Below are 24,036 nucleotides of genomic sequence, written 5' to 3' on the forward strand. Positions count from 1 at the left end.
AATCTGCAGCCAGATCAACCCCATCAAACCAATCTGCCTTAAATGTTTATTTTAGAAAAATACCTCACCTAAGATTCTGATTTAATTACAGAATTAAAACAAATTATTTGTATTTAATATAGTTAAAAGTGGATGATCCTTTTATTGTCTAAAAGCCATCTGTTGATGATGTACACATCATAGAATGGCCTGGGCTGGAAGGGACCTTAAAGATCACCTTGTTCCAACCCTCCTGTCATGGGCAAGAAAACCTTCCACTAGACCAGGTTGCTCGGGGTCCAGTCCACTGAACGCTTCAAGGAATGGTATCTCCCCTCCAGGCAATCCATTTGAGTATTTCAGCACTCCTAATAAAAAATATCTTCCCCCTATCTAGTCTGAATCTACTCTTTTTAGTTAAAAACCATTACTCATTGTCCTAGTGCAGCAGGCCCTGCTAAAGTCTGTTCCCATTTCATGATACACAGCACACATCAGTCATTTTGCAGCTACTGTAACAGATTTCCTTCTCCATCAGGGATTAATTAATACATGAGTATGGATGGCCAGTCTCAGGTCCTCATTTTTGCAGATCTAAGTTCATATTAAAGTAACAGTTAAAAAGCTGAATTCTTAAAGGTCCCCTCCAGTGCAAACTTTCTATGATTCTACTTTTTTAGTACTTGTATGATTTACAGGGCATTAGTATAAAGGTCTCCTGTACCTGAAACACAAAGACGAGAATGAGATGGAAAGTACATTATATAAAACAAAACTCTGGGCTTATGAGTGTCTGTATGTTTGTGCTTGAATAACTGGAACATTAATTCCATGAGTTTAATGAGTGAAAGGGTGAATGAAAGGGGTGAAGTCAAATTTACACAAGTAGGTGTGGCATGTGATTACCTTACACATTTGAAACTCATAATACTTTTGCAGCACTCTAACCTACATTGTACCTTCAATGCTCCCTTCTACCATAAAGTAAACCATAAAGTAACATTTAACTAACAATTCTTTGCTTAAAAGAGTACGAATGACTTATATTTGAACATGGTGCTAGTAGCCTATAATCTTTAGCAGTAATAATTAGCATTGCTGTCGTTAGTACTGATGTGAATTGCTACAGTGGAAGTCATCATCATTGGATGGTGGCAGGGCTGTTGAGTAAGAGCCAATGTTACTTTCCATTGTTTCTGGACTGTTACTTTAATTGCCTGAGAATAAACCTTCAAGTGCAATAACAAGAACACAGAACTGGGGGTAAGGACCTTGAAAACAATTTGCGCCTTGAACAAAATCACCTGGGTTTAATTTTTCAATGTTTAAAACTGGAGATGGCTTTTTCTGATTAGCAAGGTAGCAACAAGCAGTGGAATTCCCTAATTTGTCTTGTAACATCAAGTTAGCATTTCTTTCATCCCATTAGTTTCCTTCCTCCCACTTGAGCCAGGCTCCAGCAATGTAGGAGCAGGGACAGTGCTCTGCCACAGGGGAATGCTGCAGTAAGGGAATGCTTTACCTGAGGGGTGGGAGCCAACCAGGGAAACGCAGAAGGGCAGAACCATCACCTGCAGCAGGGACATGTGGCTCCGTTTGCCCATGGCACAGGCAGGTGGTGACCGAGGCACAGGGGCCCGCCCTCACCGTGCTTCCTGAGAGCACCAGCCCCGGCCCAGGTGTGCCTCCCGGGCAGTGCCACAGCCCCGCAGCGCCTCAGCCCCGCTCCCTGTCCCGGGCCCACCTGCAGCCAGCACCGGGAAGCAGCACGTTCCTTAGAAAACCTTTACTGACCGCAGGGGACACCGCCACCGAGTACAAAAAGACCCACAGACACACACACACAAAGACGAGCCCGCTCCCAGGCGTGCAGGGCCACCCCCAGCTGCAGCCCCCGAGCCCGGCTCAGGGCACCAGCTGATCCGGGTCCTCCTCCCGCCGGTTGCCCAGGTGCTGCTCGATGATTTCGGCAAAGAGGTTCCTCTTCAGCAGGGTGTAAGCCAGGGGCAGCAGCTGGCCCACCGTCTTGTGGAAGTACTGTAGGAGAGAAGGGAAAACAAGAGCCGCCCTCGGCCTCAGTGGCTTGGTTAATTCCAGGAGCAGCCCCACCTCCTGGCTCTGCCCCATTCACACTGCGTCCTTCAAGCCCTCCCAAAATGTCTGAGCACATCCACATGCTACACCTGTGACAGCCACAGCAAGGGCACACAGGGGTGCCCGAGCTGCCGCAGGCGAGAGAGAAATCGAGTGTTAGCAGTGCAAGAGATGATGGCTCCACTCACCACAGCATCCCAAGAGGAAGCCTGCAGGTCAAGTCCCCTGTCCTGTCGCAGTCCCATGTTTCATCCCACCCCACCCCACAGTTTAAGGGTACTTAGAGTAACCATTTAAGCACTTTAAAAGTATAAACATCAGAGCATATTTCACATTTGCAATCATTATTGTACATGTAAGTCCATTGTATCTCTCCAAGGAGAGAAGATTCAAGTTCTTTTCTACATCTTGGCCTACAGGAAAGTGTCAGTGTTTCTCTGGCTCTGTAAGAAAAGGGACAGGAAAGCTCCAGTAAGAACTGGAAAACAGCTCCAAACTGGAGCTCCAAGACAGGCAGGGACCTAACTGAGCAAAACTTATGTGTGAAACCACTGTTTCTTTTACAAGATGAATGTTTCTAATTCTAGAAAATAGGTTTCTAATTCTAGAAAAAAGCAGTTACAGGAGTTTCAAGCTGCAGCATAAAACAGATACATGACCATACTGTAAACATGATTTTTCACTGCAGGACTTTTTAAGTAGTTAGTCTCATGTGCAGAGAAGTGCAAAGAGTGGAAGATGAGTATTTGCCTCCACCTACTCAAAAATGGGAAGAACTGTTTCCTTTACTGCCCCTTCCAGTTGCAGAAAGGATTTAAGCACCTGAAGCAGCCTAGTCTCTGAAAGAGGGGTTCTAATTGAACAGGATATCAAAGGACTATACCACACATTTTCAGATGCTGTATGGAACTTAAAAGAGAAGGGCATGAAGTCTAAGAAACACATTAATAATGTAACAGAGTATGGCAAGAGCAGTCAGTATTCATACATTTCAATGCCTAAATATTTTAACCAGTGCTCAGCACAGCTCCTTTGAGCCAACATTTAGTATTGAAAAGCTTATCTTTCCCTATCTACTTATCTTTCCCATGATACTCTGAAGCACCACTTAGCCAATACTAGTTTTGCTAGAAGCAGGTGTTTTGCAGGAGTGTTTCTATGACAATCCATTCCTATTAGGTTGATGCTGAAACTTCATGTGCTATTTTTAGCCATGGACTAATTACAGCCATGACCCTTTTCCATCAACAGGCCAGTATCCAACACAGAACAAAAAGCATTAAGTATAATTTTAATGTGTAATAAGTGCCATTAAATCCCCTTATGGATGATATTCACTATTAGCAGAGAACTAGGGAAGAAACTCCAGGTGGGAGGTGCCCTATGGAGTACAGCCAGGCAGCTGACTTGGGTTCATGTTCTTCCACCTGGGGTTACTACAAAACATCAGGCTGTTTCTTCATCTGGTTGAACATGGGTGCCTACACAAGCAGCTGGAGACAGGGGACTCCAGCTATTTGGTACATCTGGATCAGGCACTTTACACTCCAATTCTGGATTGTGGGACTGGGCTTTCATCCACACAGTTTTAAATACAACGTGGAATTATGTTGTATGACTTTTTAACAGTCTTCATGAATTAAGAATATTATTATAGACTTCTACAATTCCTAGGGACAGTAAATTTACAGCAGAACAACTTCTAGCCCACGTATAAAATAATGCATAATTTTGTGAAGTATGATTGCTGTAGTACTCACATGTGATCCATAGCAAAACAGGTCCATGCCCAGTTCGTACCCCATTCCATAGTCACATTCATCATTAGCAAACTGAACAAAGGTCAGCATTTCTTGAATGGGTGCAAAGGCTTTCACCCTCTCCTCATCAGTCGGAGCATCAACAATGGCCTTGCAAATTTTTTTAAGATTAGCTGCAAAAAAAACCCCAAAATCAGATATGTAGATGTATAAATAAATTTAATATTGCACAGAAGTATTCTGTGGCAAAACTATACCCCATGTGTCATGCTTACATGTAAGGTAAGTGGGCACACCCTGAACTGCTGGTTCCCCCTTTCCTTGGAAGCTTCTTCTTGCCCCACACAAATCCCTCTCAGTTCCTCACAAAGGCAGACAAGCATTTGTGTGATAAAATTGCATCAAGGATCTGATTCTGGTTAAAATGACATTGGGAGAAGAGGGTGGATAAGAAATAAACCCACACCTCCCTGAATGCAGATGAGCTTTTTGGATCTACTTCCTGCATGGCTTTGACAATACAAAAGAAAAGGTCATCTGAACTACTACTTCAGGCATTCTTTTCTCACTTTTAGCATGTTTCATTAAATCTCATCTGGTTCCTTTAAAGACAGTACTTTGAAGTCAAGTTAAGACTTCTATGTTTTACTCCCACCACTCAAATTTTTAAAGCAGAATATATGAATGCAGTTTGGTTCTTTCTGAGGGTTATTTACTTCAAAAAGCAGAATAGTAAACAAGATGTTTACCATTTGTTTCAGGAAGTTCTCTGTATCCAACATCATTTTTGTCTACAGGAACGACTAGGCCTGCTCCGTGAAATGCTTTGGTCACCACCTGAATAAAGAGACAGAAAAAGGAATGCAGCACTGTAAGACACTACTGTGACCAAAAAATAACTCATCTCATTAAACACTAACACCTGACTGCTGGTGGTCAAACCTAATATGGTGTCCCAGCTGCAGGACATCAACTTAGTTCCAAATTATATTGCAGTTAATTTCAAGTATTGAAGTTTGAAATAACTGGAAAATCCACTTCCAGTCAAATTCTGAAATCTAGGAAGCCTTGTAGTCACTTGTGCTGCATTGCACAAGTTTGTTTTGCATTTGTTTAGTCTCCTCCTACTGTAATTATTTTTGAGAGGTATGCAAAAACCTGTTATTATCATCCTTAGCATCCTGTTTCTAACAAGTCCAACTCAACTACTTGGAACAATCTTACATTTAAAGCAGTTTTCTCCATGCCCTCTATTTGTTTCACATTTTAGACTATTGTGTTTACTGGGTTGTTTTTTTTTATGGTGGTTTGTTCTTTTTGTTTTGTTTTTAACTGAATGCCAAGTTATGATTTACAAGAGTAAAGTGTTTTTATTAAATCCTATTATTTGGAACACGCATGTAGTAATCTTCCCTCTCTTCAAGTTTTATAGAGAGCTGATTACCTCTGGAAATTCCTAATGAAGCATCCTTACTTACTGGAAGGATGAAAAAAACCACAAACAGGAAGAAATGAAAAAAAAAATTAACAGAACTTAGTACTTCTCAGTAGATGAGGAAAGTCATACTTTCTTATCTCTCTGTTTCATCTTCAGGGTTTTTTGTTCCAGAGAATAACCCAGTTCCTTTGCTGCTCTTGTTAGCTTTTCATCTATGTCTTTCAAAACAGCAGTTTTCTTTTTATCAGCCACTTCCTTAAGTTTTTTTGACAAAAACAATCTGCAAACAGATGGAATATGTCAAGAAAATAATAAAAAAAATAATAGCCTTTTAGACATTAAACTTCTAGACCTTAACAACAAAGATTAGCAGTCTTGCATTTATTTATACAGAGACTGGGAAATGTAAGCTTCTTAACAAGAGGAAAGAAAATAGTTTGGCACAGCTAGTACTTGGGCTTTTCTTATCTGTACCTGCACTACAGTCTAGTTTATGCAATCTGCAGGTGCTGAAGGTTCTCTCAGCCTCGGTAACTGCTCATCTTTCTATCTTAAGGATTCAGTTGCTGTTTCCATGCCATATACACCATTTGTCATCCAAATCATGCACACAAATACATATTTATGAGCTTCCCCGTGGTACTTTCGAAACACATGTCCTTGTTTAACTCTGCACTGCGCAAGGGTTCTTTTGCAGAAACCATTCTTCAGCCTACTTTCACTGACTGACACGTGTCTGTCCTTAGAGAGCTTTCCATTTTTAACCGGCAGGGATGAGATCAGTTGTTTACATTCCTGAGACTGGAACATGTAAAGCTCCATGAATCAGACTGAACTACATATCCACGTCAGTGTTATCCTGCCACAGGGCAGAAATGGTACTTCCTGTAGATATTCTATACAAAAATAATGTATTTTTATATAGGCGAGAACAAGAGCCAGATGCTATTCATCTACTATGATACTCAGGTTTCCTTCGCTGTTTGAGATGCCCTTTCTCTACTTACAGAATTATTTTAACACACCCAGTGGATATTTTTTCCAATTTAGAGCCTGTCACTGCCAGTATTTTTAAGGAATGACATAACTAATACTTATTTTAGTTCTGAAAGGTAAACACCATGAAAATGCCTACACAAAGGTTTTTGTGAGAGTCTTAAAACTTGCCAGCATGGCAGAAAATAAGTGAGGGTTTCTTAAGAAAGACATAAAATAAGTTAGCTGCATTATTCCACATCCCAATTAACAATTTCTCTCTATTCTGTTCTTTATAAATAAAAGTAAACATGAACCTTACTTGACTGCAGCAAAGACATTATCACCAACTTGTGAAATCACACAACCCTTCTTAGCTTCATTTGCACCAACCCACACTGGGAGCTCATCTGGCACATCCCTATTGATGAAAAAGTACACACAAAATAGTCAAGCTGTGTCCATTTCTCCTATTTCAAAGTAAAACTAAATTTGGCTCCTCACCATGCTGTCATCTCCTTCAGAACCTACCAAGAAATACCCTTAGATCTAAAGCTCTAATATCTTACAACAAGCCTTGAAAAGAGCTTGCATCCACACATGCAGAGCGAACACATATTCCCTACTGGTAATTTGATTTTCTTCCCAGTACCATGGCAAAAGCTAAAGATTAGTGAGTGAAGGTGCTCTGGATAGCTGGAAGAGGTAGATTAATATATATTTAAATCTTGTCTTCAGTTCCAGGTCCAGCAATCTCTTCTAATAAAAAGATAAAGCCATGTTTCAATATCCTAGTACAAAAAGGAAAGACTCTTGTTTGCTCACGGTGCACAAGTTATGTTTCATGGAAAAAGAGGAAAAAAGCTATGCATAGTTGTAGTGGAGGAAGAGCACACAGGAAATAAAATACCTGAAATATCCCATGTGATACTGTGTTCTGCTATCCCCAAGAAGTATAGTCTGAAATTCTGGGGGATCATAGAAGAATCTCCAATGAAGATTGAAGTTCACATCTGTTGATTTTGCTTTTTTGTGTTTTCCAGCAAGAATATCATATGGTCCAACCAGCTTAAGTCCAACACTTGACACAAGTGCATCTAAAAAGAAAACCATGAATCAGGTGCATGTCTAGATCGGGAAGTTCCAGTGTTGCTCAGGTATCAAAAGTTTCCATAAATTCAGTCAAACACTATTCACTAGCCAAGGAAAGCTAAGACATTGGTTTTTCCAGATAGCTTTCATTCAAGAGTTATTACACTTTTAATAAAAAGTAACCATCAATAGTCCAATGTCTGGATGTAGATCAGTGATGAGTGGTGATCCTCAGGGCTCTGTACAGGGACCAGTATTGTTTAATATTAATCTTTATCAATTACACAAGATGAGATCAGCAAACCTCAGCAAATTTGCAGATGACACACCTGAAGGATGGGACGCCATCCCAAGGGACCTGGACAAGCTCAAGAATTGGGCCCATGGGAATATCTTCTGATTTAACAAGACCAAGTGGAAAGTTCTGCACCGGGGCTGGGGCAACCCCTGGTATTAACACAGGCTGGAGAGCAGCCTTGCCCAGAAGCACCTGGGGGGGGCTGGTGGATGAGAGGCTGGACAAGATCTGGCCATGTGCACCCACAGCCCAGAAAGCCAAACGTGTCCTGGGCTGCATCCAGAGGAGCGTGGCCAGCAGGGAGAGGGAGGGGATTCTGCCCCTCTGCTCAGACCCCACCTGCAGTGCTGCATCCAGCTCTGGGGCTCCAGCACAACAAGGTCATGGACCTGTTGGAGTGGGTCCAGAGCAGGGTCATCAAGGTGATCAGAAGCCTAGAGCACCTCTCCTATAAAAAGACAGGCTGAGAGGGTTGGGGTTGCTCAGTCTGGAGAAGAAAAGGCTCCAGGGACTTCACTGCAGCCTTTCAGCACTTTAGGTATTGAGGGTAAGGACAAAGATTTTAGCAGGACCTGTAGCAAGCAGACAAGTGGTGATGGGTTTTAACTAAAACAGGGTAGATTCAGACTAAATATAAGAAAAAAATGCCTTACGATGCAGGGGGTAAAACACCAGAATAGGCTGCCCAGAGGTATGGTGGATAACCTAGAAACATTTAAGGCTGGGTTGGACTCAACTCTAAGCAACCTGGCTCTGTTGAAGATGTCCCTGCTCACTCTAGGGAGTTCAATGAGATCACCTTTAAAGGTCCCTTCCAACCCATATCATTCTATGACTGAAAGATACTGTATTTCTAGAGCACAGAGAGATGCCACATTCTGTTATATAACAAACTTGAAGAGGTTGAAATCCAGATTTAGTAGTGCTTACACTAAGAAAGTCTTTTTAGCCTCATCCCACCAGCAAGGAGGCTGCAGGTGCACAAGAAGCTAAGCGGGGATGCAGCTGGGACAGCTGATGCCAACTGACCAAAGGGATATCCCATAGCATATGGCTCAGCATGACAAAGACCTGCTTTCTTGGAGATGGCTGAACACCTGCCTGCACATGGGAGGTGGTGAATTAATGCCTTGTTTTTCTTTGCTTTTGGCTTTTGCTTTCCCTATTAAATTGTCTTTAGCTCAAACCACGTTTCCTCACTTTCACCCTTTTGATTCTCTCTCCTGTCTCACCAAGGGGGAGTGAGCAAGTGCCTGTGTAGTGCTTAGCTGCTGACTGGGATTAAACCATGATACATAAGGAAACTTGAGTTCCTTACAAAACATTTTCAATGCATCTGCAAGAAAGGCCGATTTAGACCACATTTAGTCCCTTTTATGTTGCACAACTTCAGTAGTTACATTATAGAAAGCCTGAAGCGTACATCCTGGTGATCATAGCCAGTGTTTTAGTTTACATTCATGTAAACATCCTCCACCTCAACTGAAAAACTGAAGCTTCATTAAAATGCATCTGACCACCTCCAGTTTGCCTGCCTTCAGGCTGCTTTTGGGAATGAAAGTTAGAAGAGGCAAAATTTAAAACCTTACCACTTGGTTTCTCAGGATCTAGTTCCTCACAAAACTTCCAAAACTGGTAGAAGTCCTCAGGCAGCCTAAGCCGATAGCATGTTTCTGCTTCTTGGCACAGACTATCAGGATTATCTGCCTGATTTGATCTCCTCTTCTTGACAGCTCCATTTTTTTCACTCTGTAGATTAAAAAAAACAAAACGAAACCACACAAAAAACACAAAACAGAGTTAATTTAGTTGCTTTCTGTCGACTCTTCCAAAGGATTCTACCAAGCTTTTATATTAATGGAAGAACAAGGATTAGATCCATTAGGGGATGTTTGTTAGTTAAAGCAGCACGTGATACAGCCTAGAATATCTGTTTTGGACAGAACCCATTAAAAGTTCAGTCTGGCATATGTATTAAACACGTCTGAAGTAGCAAACTGCTACTTTGATATTAACTTGATATTAATTTGATATTAATTAATACAATCAACAGAAGCATTTTTGTTAGTTAATTAAGCGAAGGAGCAAGCAATTTTAAAGTTCAATCTAATTCTGCACTGTTTTAAAATGACCATTTCCAATCACACTGCAGACTGCAATACAGTATGTTTATGTGTTTTACAGACAGCTGAAAGTAGGAATTGTATTTTGTCACCTCAAATTAAATAATACAGCGAAAATCCTCTGGTCTCTACTGTTTTATCTACTGTGCTATCCAACATCAGTTTTCAGTGCAGCATTTTAGAAGCATTTTAAATGTGAAGTTGCTTTTAAAAATGATGTAACATGAACTGAAGCAGGCTAGGAAATGATCCATACGGGCGCACTCTACTGGGGCTGTAGCCTCAACCACCCCATTCCCACATAAGGCTCCATGATTTGGTAGGAATCCCTAAGGTTTCTTTCTTGTTCTTAAGAGAGGGCAATGCGGGGGATACTTCATCTCTGAAGCAGGGCCGCCGCCAGACAAGCCGGGTCACGGCGCGTGTCCCGTTCCCAGCGCGGTCCCGCCGGGATGATGCTGCGGCCGCTGGGCCCAGCGCACCTCAAGCGCGGCGGTCCCCGCGAGGCGCCCGCCTGGAGCAGCGGCTGCCGTGCAGGGGAACGCGGGGCCCTGCGACTCCCCGCCAAAGCCACGGAGCAAAGCAGAACGAGTGGCAAGGAGACAGAGGACCGACACGCGCCACGAGGCACCCGCGCCGATGCAGGCCCGCAGCCCTCGGAGGCGGCTGCCCCGCCGCCCCCCGCCCCACCCCACCTGCTCTCCGGCCGGTCCCGCCGCGCCGCGCGGCCTCCGCTTCCCGCCACCTGCCATGCGCTCCCGCTGCCCGCATCCCGCGCGCCCGCCGCGACACAGCGCGCGCCGCGCCTGCGCAGCCCCGCCGCGAGGGGCTCTGAGGGGCCGGGAATGTGAGGGGCTCTGAAGGGCCAGGGCCGCCGGCAGCCCCGGCTGTGGCGCCCCCGGCACAGCGGCCACCCAGGGGGCGGCGATGAGCAGCGAGAGGGAGCGTAGTTCACCCCTAATGGCGAATGCGGCTGGTGCTGCAGACGAGTCGGGACCTCACCGCCATGTTCCCTCCGCGGTAGATACGCCGCGTACATACGCTTTCGAGGCTGAATTTTTTAAAATCCTGCTTACATATACGCGCAAATTACTGTAATGTGAGTTACAGTGGTGTTTTGGGATCAGACAGAGGAAATAATCATCTCCTTCAGAGCTGAAGGCATAAGAGGGAGGAAGCAATACAGGTTTTCAGTACCAAAAAAAAAGAAAAAAGCCCCAATTCCCTAATCTTCTGCTTTAGCAATTGACAGCTGCCAGGAATATAAAAGCAGCATCACAGCTTCTGTTCAACGAAAGAACAGAGGCAGCCGTGTGTAACATGCCGCAAGTGGGACACGTTCCTCGGTTTGGAGCAGCCCATAATCACATTATGCAACATCCGCTTACACCGCTCAGGCGCTTTGCTTAGGGGAGGGCCTGGAAAGCCAGCGGCACGGGAGGCAGCAGGGGAAGCTGCTTATATATAAACCTTCACTTTTTTGTTTCCGTGAGCGAGATCGCAGTGGGTTTATATAAAGAAACATTATGTAGTTAAGCTACAGGAACTGGTGAACTCACAGTGCCTACCAGAAAGATATTTATGTATGGCATAAATAAATACCGCGAGATTTTCTTTTTATCCTGCAGTCCGTTAAGGCTGTAAATATTTGCTGTGGTATATATTGTAAGCTTAGGTCTAGGAATAAGCTGCAGTGCATTTCAACCACCTGACAGCTGTATGACTCACACAAAAGCTCAATGATGTTAAGTCAGGCTAGAGCATTCGCTTCTAAGAGTTAGACACAAGTCACTTAGTCCTTACCGATGATGGTACTGCCTGTACATAAAATAGTGACGTTTGCTATGATGTTGATGCAGAACAAAGTCTGCATCAGTCTCTTCTCTCAGATGGAAAAATTGTTTAAATCAGCATACCTGTTTGCTTACCAAAATCCTGCATACACAAGGAAGAAGTATCAAATTGCACGTCCAAACCTTGTTTAAGGATTTGCATTTCATTGCCTGAGGTTAAGCCGAAACGAGACACAAAAGCTTACTAAGAAACCACAAACCTAATTTTCTTTCTGAAAAGTGTCAAGAGTACTGGCCTGAGGTTTCTTTGGGAAATGCTTTCTAATATTAGTCCCACTCAATTTCTAGTATATAAAACCTTAGCCATAGTGGAGGCTAGAGGAAATAACACCCAAAGGAAAAATAAATAAGGTCAGCATGAAAGCATCTACCTTTATTTTGTGTTAAGAAGAAAACAGTGGCTTTTCAAAGTTTTCCACCTCTAAAGAGATTGAATTTTGCCTCTTACAATATTTTGCATTATAGCATTGAAACAGATGTAAGCATCAAATAAATTTGTCGTGGCTCCATTTTAGATACACCAATACCTCACAAGGCACACTTAAACTGGAAGGAGTGCAAACTGACTACAAATATACACCTACACTGACTTAAATGTTGGTGCTAGGTGTCTAAAGCCTAACTTGGGGTGATTTTACCACTGAAAATACAGCTCGTTAACTTTATTGATCAATCTATTTTTTTTTATTCTTTTCTCCACACAAGCTATTAAAGACTCCCAAGAGCACCTCTCTTCAAGAACAATTCCACAGTTTGGAATTAACGCAGGAGAGAAAAAAGCACATAACTCAGGGAGAAGGATATGAAATGCTCTTCATCTGAGAATCCTGTTCCAGGCAGGTACCCCAGCCACTAGATTATTAATTAAGAATATCAGTGTTTGACCATATTTAAGAAAAAAATGTGATTTTTAAAATACTTTTATGTGTGTACAAATATAGTGCAACTCAATCTTTTTATAAGTACCTTCCAAACAATTTTGGAATGAATACCTAAAAAAAAAAGTAATGAAATGCCCAGTTACCTCATCCTGGCCTGTCAGGTTTGGAATATGAGGCAGGTAGCTCAGTTCCATTAAGATCATGATGTTAGTTGTGTTTGGAAAAGTAACTTTGCATGGCTGGATAAATAAAAAGAGTATTTTTCAGTTTAGATGTATCTAGTCCAAGGTGGCAGCTACTGAGGTCTTTTCCAGACAGCAGTTTTGCACCCAAGTACACACTTTAGATTCAGTAAACACTTTCAGTTTCTCTTCAGTTAAGTCTACCCTCATCAATTCTTCTCTGAAGTATGGAAATAGATTATGCCACTATAGAGACCCTTAAACAAGAACCTCTAAGATACTGAATGATTGTTCTGTGCACCATTGTAATTTTTTCCTCTCTGTGAACAAGTTGTAAGTCTCTCTGTATGCAAAGTAAGAACAAATTATTTGGAAGAGGATACAAAGTCCTAGATTTGAAAAACATATAATTTGATCTTGGAAGTTATATTTTCATTCATTCTGTTACCAACCTGTAGGTCTGTAATAGAAAAGACTTTTTACAAAGGATAAAGGACTACAGCAGAATTCAGAATACAGTATTTTAAAGCCTCCCCTTCAAGCTAGTAAACATAGCCTCCTATGTGTTTATCACCAGACTTCTGAATCAGGATAAACTGAGATTATCTCAAGATAATTGTCTGCACAGTAGCTTTATCAACCTCTCCAGTCATCAGTATGATTAGTCCCACTCTGAAGTGGGCCTAGTTTATTTTTGTTTTGGTTGTTTTGGTTTTGTTAATTCATAACTATGCAGGAGGAGATTTTTTGAGAAACCACAGAACTGAAGTATTTTTCCTTGAAACAAACCTTTTCAGACCTGCTTTCTCAAAAGGTATTATAGATATTTCCTGTGTGTACACACACACACATTTTATTTGCCTCTTGATGTTTTTCCTCTTCTATGTTTATTCCAAGATTATTACTTAATATCCAAAGTTACCAAAGTAAGCCCCGTGCTATGCAGAGGAAAAAAAAAATCTCAGTTGCGTATTTCAGAGTTTTATGGGTATTAATTATTGTGAAGAAGGCTTTAGTGATTCAAAAGCCAGAACAAAAACTTTATCAGCAAGTAGGTACTAGAAAGAAGGAAAGAATTTTTGCAGGGTTGCTGAAATCAGATTTTTGCTTCCTCACTGCCATTCACTGACTCTTTCATGCTCAGAGCTTTCCATCAGAGTTCTTTGCTTTCTTTCTACCCCTTACAAGATGAAGATTTGCTCACCTGTGAAAAACACCAGAAGTAAATTAAGCTATGCTAAACCACATATTCTGTGCTGAGATGTTACAGATCTTTAAGGACAAGGATCTCCAAGACAAGATATCTATCTGGTCTAGACCTCATTAGCAAATTAGATGAGATGCAATGCATATGGTTCACAAACTATTTTTCATAACCTTCATCATATGCAGCTGAAAGGTAACTGTTTATGGTATTTCTTTCAGGTAGTTTCAAAGAGCACCTGAGGAGCAAGGGATACCTGTGTTCAGTCTCCTGAGTCACACGCCATACTGATAACTAGACTCTGCAGTATAAAGATAGATAAATTCTAATTACTGCTCAAGAGCTAGTTCTTGCCAAACTTGATACTGCATTTTCTTGACACAAGAGGGAGCCATTTAAATTCTTCTTATTAAAAAGGCAGTGTGAAGAATGAAGACAAATACCTGAATACATGACTGGCCACATTGGTGTCCTTTCAGTATGAATATCTTATTTCTTGAAACCTAGATAATTTTGTCTTACTGTATGTAATCACAGTGTATATAGCATCTGCTGGAATTTTCCAGCAGCTATCACTGGGAATGTGCTGAATGCAGTGTGGCACAGATGCAGTGAAATGATGCAATTTTAAAATAGCTTTAACCCTGCAGTTTATATGACTTGTTAATGAATTGCTTTGCAAAATTGCCAGCCTTGTTCTCAGGTTAAGCCTGACATAATCCTCAAATCACACAGAGCTTCTCTTCCTTGGATTATTAGCTTCTGTAGGGCAGCTCCACATTTTCAGGTTCACTGATGGACACATCCTCCCTCATAAGGATAAGCAGGAGCTGTGGAGATTTTTCAAGGTCAAAGCCAAGACTTGTGTCCGGGAGGGTTGTGAGTGAGCAGTGCCGCAGCAGAGCGCAAAGACACACAGTGCCTCTGCTGACTCATCACCTCACTGCTGCTTGTGCCCACAGGTTGTCCTGGATCCCTGCCAGCTGCCCTTGCAATTCTGCAAGGAAGGCTCCATCCACCAGGATAAATGAAAGAATACAGCGCAGGGTGGAGGGGAAATCATAACTGGAAGAAAATTGATCAGGATATTGCAGGTCATGTATTTCCTGAGACAGCCTAGAGGCTTCAGGATTCTTTGTGTTGTGAACGTTTAAGAAGGAGTGTGGGTAAAGATACACAGTAGTCTTTCTGTGAAGGACTTAAAGTTAGATAAATATTTTAGAAGATAAATTATATTAGTTAGGCACCAATTCGGTGAGCCTTGCAATAACTGCTCTTGACAAGAGTGTAAACCGACAGCTTGATACTGCTGTAATTTATATATAATACAGCATTTGAACCACTATTATTTAGATCTGGCAGCTAGCAGTAGACTGTGATTTTATGGTGGCAATAGTATTTTATTGCAAGCCAAACCCTTTCTTTCTGCTCTAATTTGAATACAGGGAAACCATTCTGATCACATAAATTATGAGTGCTTGGAACACAGAACATCTACACTATTCTGCATTGAAATTACTTGTTAGCCCTGTGGTTGTACAGAAGTGCAATTTATGTAGGACCATTTGCCATAAGCACTAGTTAAGTTTTGCAGATGGCCATAGACATACTGTTATAAGTTGCCTGGTTTACTTGGAAGTACAGCAGTGTATGTTTGAAGCACAGTGAGGCACAGTTCATCTGAATGCATGATCCCAGGAAGTTAGGAGTTCTCCTGTAAGGATCTACTCCTATAAAAAGGCTGCTAATGTGAATATCTATCCAAAACAATGTTTTCCCTTGTGAAAGTAAACCATAAAGGTAGGAAATATAATCCAGTTTTATTTCTGGTCAACTATTAGAGCCAGGATACATTGAACCAGGCAATCTAAGTACTGTATTTTTTGTCATATATAGGTATTCTGATTCTCTTAATCTATAATTTTCACTTAAAACTCTTGCCTGCTGTCCTAGTTTAGGGAAGTCACCCCAGGACACCTGCATATGTACAAAATACTGCATACAGGTAAGGAGGAACAAAGATTATCAAGTTGGTGCCACTGGAGGCAATAAATGAAAAAGGGAAGTTTTTGGTCTGATACATAAAAATAAAAGTAATCTAACAGCAAGTAATTTTAAATCAAAATTGGCAGATAGCCCCTGTGAGGTTTCATATTTCTGATATGCAAGAAGAATAACTTGATAAACATGTTTATCAGAAAGACAAACCCTTCATACATTTCTTTACTGTTAGTAACTCCAAGACCAGCATGTCTTTCATATTAGTACACACTACCTCCCAGTCTTCAGTGTCAGAACCTCAGGAACCTGTTTTTATGGGACAGTTTCCTCACATCAAGAGCAAGACACATTCTGCTGTAACTGGATATTAGGGTGACAGTCAATACAAATAATGAAATAATATGCATCCCCCTAAGTTCTGGCTGATGATATTAACATTTTAGGTAGTACATATGCTTTGGCTTCCTCCCCCGACAAATAATGCGGTGAGGAGTTAGAAAATTGTGGCTCTGAGTCACTCTGGCTTAGGAGTGAGTCAGGAACTCAGCAGCTCTGTTGGGAGAATTGATCATATTTCTATTATCTGAGAGACACAGAATTGCTGGCTATAACTGACAGGCAAGATTCTTCAGGGGCAGGGTAAATTCAGTTTTGTACTTTAACATTCTGAGGGGCAGTAGTCTACATTTTCCAATAAACCATTTGCAAATCATAACTTTTGTAGCCATCATTGCTTTGAGAGTCTCTAAATGTGAGGATTGAGTATATGGTTTTGGGGTAAACAGTCCGATTACATTTAGCATCTTCTGTAAGAAGCCTTTCTTTTTGCATTTTTCTGGGCACTCTGGCTACCACAAAGCATTAAAAGGAACAAAAACTGGGTTTAGTGTAAGTCTTAAAGGCAATACTGAAGTATCAACTTTGGACTTGTGTTCATATTTAAAATTCTTCCCTCAGACCTGCTCAGATGTTTCCACTCCATATGGCTTCTAGTGTAGCAGTACAGTAAACTTGTGCTAGCTAGTAACACAAAATACCACATATTCTCACCATGCCATTCCCAGCTAACAGCTTCAGTGCCTAGGGCTGTGTAGCATTAGCACAGTCTGTTCCCAAATAAGTTACCCTTTCTGTCTATAAGCATGACTAATTAATTCAGGTACAGCACTGAAGCTGCCACAGCTCTACTCTTTCCAGTCTGGAACTAGTCAGCTGTGATGCCCACCTGGAATTGCTATGCCATGCCACTGCACAACATAGGGAGCACCGAGGAAACATCCTACTTTGTTTTCTGTGATCTCATTCACCTTTCATCTGCCTCATTACTATAAGCTACCATAAACAAGTGCCACAGTAGGAAAATCTGTCTGAAGCCCTGGCCCATGAGCAGAGCATATGAAAAGACAATGACTCTGGCTAAGGCAGGCTTATGCTCTGTATTGGCAAACAACCCTTTGCTCACTGGATGGTGGTGGGAGAAGGCACCTTGATGCTGTAGTCTTGGGCTTGCTGCTCCTTTCACAGAGCTGAATCTGCTCTCAGTGCAGTAACACAAATAGGACAGATTCCACTGGGAAGCTGCAAATACAGCATGTCCAAAAGACATTTCACACCATAGGATAAGCCTGACATGCTTCCTCAACTTCAAGGAGCCTACTTAATAGCCCCAAAAAGTAATGAGTACTTCTTTCACAGTAGGATTTTGTCTTTAGCATCATCACTGCTCCCTGTTGAGATTTTGTAAATTTAAGCTTTGTCTCTGTTGAGATACACTACTTTTCACAAGCCACAAATGCTCACAGCTCTTAGGGATATTCTTGAGTATAATGAAACTGCATTTGATCACCTACTTACAGTAGTCTGACAGCTTTATATGCCCCTAACGTAGTTAGGGGCACAATCGAAGCTTTAAGCACTCTTTTTTTCATAATATACTGACCAAAATAGACAGATGCTGCCTCTGTCTTGTGAGCTCATATGGCACCCCTCCTAGGGACTCCTTAGGTAACAGTCAGTAGTACCGGCTAACCAAGATGGCTTTAAAAAAAATATCACATACCTCCTTCAAAAAAAATCCTGAATACCCCAAAACAAGAAAAGGTCTTAGAAGACATTCCCGGCCAACAGCACAAAAAACCAACCCAACAACAACAAGAAAACCAAAACAAAAAAACAACCCACCAACAAAAAACAAAACAAACCCTAAACAACAGTACCACACAAAAAGCCAAAGTCATCAAGAAGCTCATGCAGGACTACACAGATGCAAATCTCCACATCCAGGTAGATCAATTTTCCAGTTTAGAGACTAACAACTGTCTTCAGTTTACAATGCCACCTTTTTCAACAAACAGCAGAAGAATATTTGTGTTGCATTGGTGAAAAATTATAGGACAGTGTCTCTCTTCATCCCCTTTACCTGTTATTCTATATTTACACAAGAGAACAATTTGATAATTACCTGTTCTACTTAAAAATATATTCTAAGGTTAGGATCACTAAATACAAGATGCCTCAGGGCAAAAACAATTTTGTGTTATGCTTAGAGCCAAATAATTTCAAGTAACCCAGATCTTGCCAGTTAGCTCCCTTACATTCAATTTATTTTTTTTAACATACTTTATAGTACTTGATCTCAAAACAACTTAGCTAATACCTCTGCTAATCAGCAGTTGTTGCTTTCTCAGCAAAAAGATAAATACACCAGCTATTGTAAGACAAGCCCCTTATTCTTCTACTTTTCTCAGAGCAAAAAGGAATAAAACCCTCTTATTAAATTACACGTGCCAGCAGATTAAGAAAACAAACAACTCCCAATAAAATTCTTACCATTGCAGGTCACAAAAAACCCTCCACAAACCCAAAGTAGGTCAAAAAGCTGTTACTCTATGAAAAAAGCTGTATCCTTTCTTACCAGGCAGCTTGTTCTCTTATATAGTATGCTCTCACTAAGGTGTCAGTACTGGCTGTTGGATTACAGGGTCTCAGCTGTACCTGCTTCCTGGCCATTTAACTCCTGTTTTTCTGATCCCAGTTCTCAACAGATCTAAATGCAAAAAAATTCTTAAGGTTTTGGATTGTTTAGTAGAACATAGCTTAAAGCATTTGTAGTAACCCACAAAACACAACACATCTCAACCTAACTGCTTTTCACCTGTGTGATTTCTTACCTTTTCCCTTAATTGTTCAATTTTTTTTAAAACTTACTTTCTCTCCCATTTGTTGCCTATCAGAAGAGATAACAGGTGTAAAAGTTCATCTGAAAAAGAAAAGGAGGAAGCTAGGCAGGGACCTCATCACAGAAAATGAATTCATTTCTATGGGAGTTACAACTCTTTGGTTTTGTTTTGTTACAGTGGCAAGGCTGGGTTAAACGGATAGCAAAACTTCTTACATTAATTCTATCAGTCAAATAATTCTGTGTAACTAGAGGGAGCTAATTAAGGAAAAAGGGAGAAATGAGGACCAGCAATTGGGATGTATGTTTTAAGAAGGGTTTGTGAAAACTCTTGTTGAATTACTGCTAATTGTGCTTTCACTATAATTGGACCATGGTGCATTAATAGTAAAGAAAAAAGATCTTGGATGTTACTAAAATGTTCTAAAACCCACTCATTTTTAATGCAAAATTTTAAACTCTCAGTGTCTTCAGAGTGTCACCTACCCACTTAAAAACCTAAATATACCATTTAAGCACTACTGATTTTTTCAAATTGGTATCTATTAGGTGCTCAGTGTCTGTTGTCAGTCACGTATGTTCAAGTCTACACAACGTCATAAGACTTCCCAGAAAAATGCATTGAGTTACATTAGTTAATTGTAACATATTTAAAGACATTGTATTATATACTTCACTGTATGTGAGCGTTGTGATCAGTAATTATTTTAAGTGTTTAAGAAAGAATGTTGGCACCTGTACTTTTAGAAGGTTCTAGCAAGACCCATTGTTCAATTGTGCAAAGTCCTGTGGCTTTTAGCTGACCTGGCATTAAGCTATTGAATAAAATAGGCTACAATCTTTGTCAAACACCTTGGTTATATATAATTGTGGAATAACATCGCAGAAACCCTGTAGAAAAGTATTGTTGTCTAAGTATTCTGAAAGAAAAGGTCAGTAGTATTTTTTTCATAGAATCACAGAATGGTTTGCATTGGAAGGACCTTCAAGATCACCTAGTTCCAGTCCCCCTGCCAGGGAGGGGCAGGGCACCTTCCATAAGCCCAGGTGACTCATCCAACCTGGCCTTGAACACTTCTAGGTATGGGGCATCCACAGCATTTCTAGGCAGCTTGTGTCAGTGATCATCACCCTCACAGTAAAGAATTGCTTCCTAATACCAAATGTAAACCTACTTTCTGTCCATTTGAAGCCTTTCCCTCTTGTCCTATCAGAACATGCCCATGTAAAAGGTCCCTCTCTGTCTCTCTTCTAGGCCTTTTTTAAATATTAGAAGGCTGTTCTCAGGCCTCCCTGGAGCCTTCTGTTTTTTAACCTGAACAACCCCAACTCTCTCAACCTGTCTTTATTGGAAAAGTGCTCCTGCCCTCTTACCTTCATGGACTTCTTTGCACTTGCTCCTGCAGGTCCATGTCCTTATACTGAGGACCCCAGAGCTGGATGCAGCACTCCATATGGCATTTCAGAAGAACAAAACAGGTAGAGTCACCTTCCTTGACCTGTTGGCCACTCTGCTTTTGATGAAGCCCACAATGTGATTGGCTTTCTGGACTGCAAGCACAGGTTACAAGGTCATGTCAAGCTCCTCATTGATAAACACTCCCAAGTTTGTTTCCTCAGGACTTCTCTCAATCCATTCTTGCCTAGCTTGTACTTGTGCTTTGAATTGTCCCAGCCCAGGTGTAGGACCTTGCAGTTGGTCTTGTTGAACTTCATGGGGCTCTCACAGGTCCACCTTTCAAGACTGTCCAAGGTCCTTCTGGATAGCATCCCTTCCCTCCAGCCTGTCAACTGCAGCTTGGTGTCACAAGCAAGTTTTCTGAGGGTGCCCTCAATAGAGCATCCCATAGAGTAGGCAGGGACTCCAATGCAAAACAGGCTCCATGCTCAGTCAATTATGTGAGAAGTGACCATCTGCTAGCCATAAGAAAATTATATAAAATTTGATTTATACTTTGTAAAAAACTATTGTTTAACATTGCCACTGTCTTCTCTCATATTCACACCACTAATATTAGCTTTGCTTTGTGATATGACTGATATATTTTTCCTCCTTTTTACTCCCCCACAAAAAAAGTATATCTTTGCAACATTTAAGTTAACATTCTATGTAAAATGGTTTCTGATTTTGCTTCATTTTTTGGGGAAATATATTTAAAAATCTAGAATAAATCAAATGAGCCAGCAGAAACATACTTTGAAGAAGGCAGGATTATTACATAGTTATTATGGTGTTTACATACACCTGGAACAGATATAAAGCACAAAGGACCATTGTCATCATCATACAGTGGATGGCACACTCATCTCTTAGTATAACCTGATAAGGGTAACTGAGGTTTTTTTGTAGTATGAGACAAAACCCAAGATGTCAACAAAATGGGGAGTTTTGTCATGAGAGATATTAAGAATTGAATATTAAAAAATTCTCTATTTTTGTTTCTTTCAAATGAGGAAAGGGATTAAACCACATGACTACTAAAAGTAACAAGAGGCAAGCAGTTAAATTTCCATAAATTAGAAAGTGCATTAACCTCTTAGAGTTTCATCTTTTCTAAAGAAAATGAAATACTGTATATGGCTGCATTGCTGACTAATAATAATACTTATCAGAAATTCTTAAATCAGTCTATAATCACAAGATTAATTAGTGTAATAATTTGGTTCCTTATTACCTATGCAATTTGTAGCTCATTTCTAACTCCTTGCATTTCTCAGAAATTCTTCTCCAGGATGCTGTTTTCTTGTCACCTGTATGATATTGCCTCTAGCAGGATGCAGCATAGCTGCTGAATGAGTCCATGTGCTTTTTCAAAAAAGGAGATAAATTACATGTTGTCTGGCCCTTATTGTATACACGTGATCTTATTTCTATGTGATTCATTTATTTCATCTTTCCTATTCTGTCCTGACAACATCTTTGGATTTCACTGAACTTTTCCTCAAGTGAAAAGTGGATTTTACTTTGTAGGAGCCTTAATCCAGTGGAGAATACAACATGTGGCTAAAGAAGTTTGGAGTCCCTTGTGAGTATCCTTCAGCATAGATAGAATAAGATGGAGTGTGAAAGTTCATTGCATCTTGCTTTGAACCAAAATGTGTTCATTTAAATGAATGGCTTTACTTGGTGGCCATTTTGTGACCAAAGAAAGTTGTCATGGAAACCTTGATAGGATAATAACTACCTGGACAGAGCAATGTGTAATCAGGTGGCCATTTATTCTGGAAGATGTGGGTTTCTGCCTAGTAAAGGAGACTGGAAATGGTTGATTAAAATGAATCTGCTGTAGTAGGACCCAGTAATGAAATACAGACATTTTTTCTTATCTATCAAAGACAATTACTGCATGCCACTTTGATTTATTCACTATTAAAAATATTCTAAAGCTGTTTAGAGGAGCCCAAGTGTGGATGCTAAAGAAGGTTTTGTTCCGGAAGTTAATTTTGCCCGAAGTTCTCCTCCCTTCCACATTGTCTGCACTCTTGTTGTAATTACCATGATTGTGTTCTTTCCTGTTAGGCTGCATATCTCTGTATTGCACTGCATAACACAGTGTACACATAACCAAAGTGCCAATTATACCACTTGAGATAAGTATCATCCTGTACAAAAAGAATGTGCTTAATTGGTCTTGTTTAATTTGAGCATTTCACAGTGCAAGTGCAAAGGGCCAAAATAATCACACAATTGTTGTTGAAAATGTTTAAAAAGTGCTTGAAGTACTTTTGTGAAACAGATGATTGGGAAGCTTATCCAGTCCTCTGAGTCATACTACTCTGGTTATCCAGGAATCTAGAATTAAGCTGAATGCGAATGCTTCCATATAGTTTTTGGAGCAGTTTCTTGAATTCATCGCGTTTTTATGTAGTTACTACAAGAGAAAGAAGATGGGAACTAAAAAAAAGGCATTTTTTTTCAAACTGGGCACTAGGACTCTGAATCTCACCAGGATCATGGCTTGCCCTTTAAAGCTATATAAGGTAACCATTCAGAAGCGTCCACTTATTTACACTGGCATCATGTTGGAGACAGTTGTGTCTTAGATTGTAGACATCCCTTGTAGGATGGTTAAAAATAAAATTGCAATTCAAACTGGCTCCCTCTGCGTTTCAAAACTGTCATGAAAGCAATCTGTTCACACAGTACTGCTATGCAGCCGGACTGGATGCATTCAGGATGTGAATAAGGGTGCTATTGAACAGCACAACACATCCTCTGTAATATGACATGGAGAGCATATCAATCTGTGCAGAGCAAACGGGGTCAAGCAGGAACTGTAGCTCCTTTATGTGCCCCCTGTTAAATATGTCCTTCCCCTGAAAGCAAAAATTCTAAAAATATATAGGGTTTCCAAAAGAAGGGACTTTGCTATTTGGTCTTCAGAGCTAAAGCTTACGCAATTTTGGTCAAATATCTGCATGCATGAGGCAAATCAGCGGATCCAGTCAAGTGGTTGGTACTCTCTACGACTCCCTAAATAATATTCCCTCAAACAGATATTTACTGAACGGAAAAAAATCATGTATGAACAGAAAATAATGGAGTGGAAGGTCATTTTTGCACAGGTGCTGAGGAAGAGTGAGGAGAGAGGTTGTGTTTACTTCCCTAAGTAATTTTCTGCAGAGTAAAAGATTCATGAAACAATCTCTATGATGGTTGAGTGTAAGCTAACTCTGCAAGCATAAACATAGCCAAGTTGTTCCTCTTTTGAGAAAATTGGGCTGCATACAAATGTGTTTGTATCTCTGAAGAGAACAAGTAGTCTAAGAGGGTGTCTAAAGCATCTGTAAGACCCCATGGTATTTACATAATCAAATTAAAATCTAAGTCTTGACTTCACCTACAAATGGATTTGATTCCAGCTGTTAAGCCTTAACTCAGGATCAGTTTAGAATCTGTTTTTTCTATCCTTACTCAAGTACATGCCCCTTAGAGGACAAACCAGTTAGAGTTTGTGAGGTGGTGTCTTATTACTCT

At 40.7% G+C, this 24,036-nt stretch overlaps 1 protein-coding gene across 2 annotated transcripts; it reads right to left on the bottom strand.

Annotated features, from left to right (window-relative positions):
• Positions 1-802: 802 nt before the first annotated feature.
• Positions 803-18,790, bottom strand: LOC107202868 (histone PARylation factor 1). Of its 2 annotated transcripts, none has more exons than XM_015623845.3 (8): positions 18,710-18,790; positions 9,226-9,385; positions 7,157-7,343; positions 6,569-6,667; positions 5,401-5,551; positions 4,583-4,670; positions 3,834-4,006; positions 803-2,016 (listed from the first exon to the last, which is right to left on the bottom strand). In XM_015623845.3, exons 1-8 carry the CDS (start codon positions 18,710-18,712, stop codon positions 1,885-1,887), a joined length of 993 nt encoding a protein of 330 aa, XP_015479331.1. In that variant the 5' UTR covers positions 18,713-18,790; the 3' UTR covers positions 803-1,884. The 2 variants fall into 2 exon arrangements, with proteins under 2 accessions (XP_015479331.1, XP_015479333.1); XM_015623847.2 differs by lacking the exon at positions 18,710-18,790 and adding an exon at positions 10,455-10,544.
• Between the last annotated feature and the right edge of the window lie 5,246 nt (positions 18,791-24,036).

The sequence above is a fragment of the Parus major genome, chromosome 4, assembly GCF_001522545.3.
Source record: "Parus major isolate Abel chromosome 4, Parus_major1.1, whole genome shotgun sequence".
In the NCBI taxonomy this organism is placed as follows: domain Eukaryota; kingdom Metazoa; phylum Chordata; class Aves; order Passeriformes; family Paridae; genus Parus; species Parus major.

Excerpts from the sequence above, each read along its gene's own strand:
- LOC107202868 (XM_015623847.2), bottom strand. The coding sequence starts at position 10,511 with ATGGCAGGTGGCGGGAAGCGGAGGCCGCGCGGCGCGGCGGGACCGGCC. Across the intron at positions 7,344-9,225 it reads AGATCCTGAGAAACCAAGTG|ATGCACTTGTGTCAAGTGTT; the intron begins GTAAGGTTTTAA and ends TTTTCTTTTTAG. Across the intron at positions 5,552-6,568 it reads AATGTCTTTGCTGCAGTCAA|ATTGTTTTTGTCAAAAAAAC; the intron begins GTAAGGTTCATG and ends ATCTGTTTGCAG.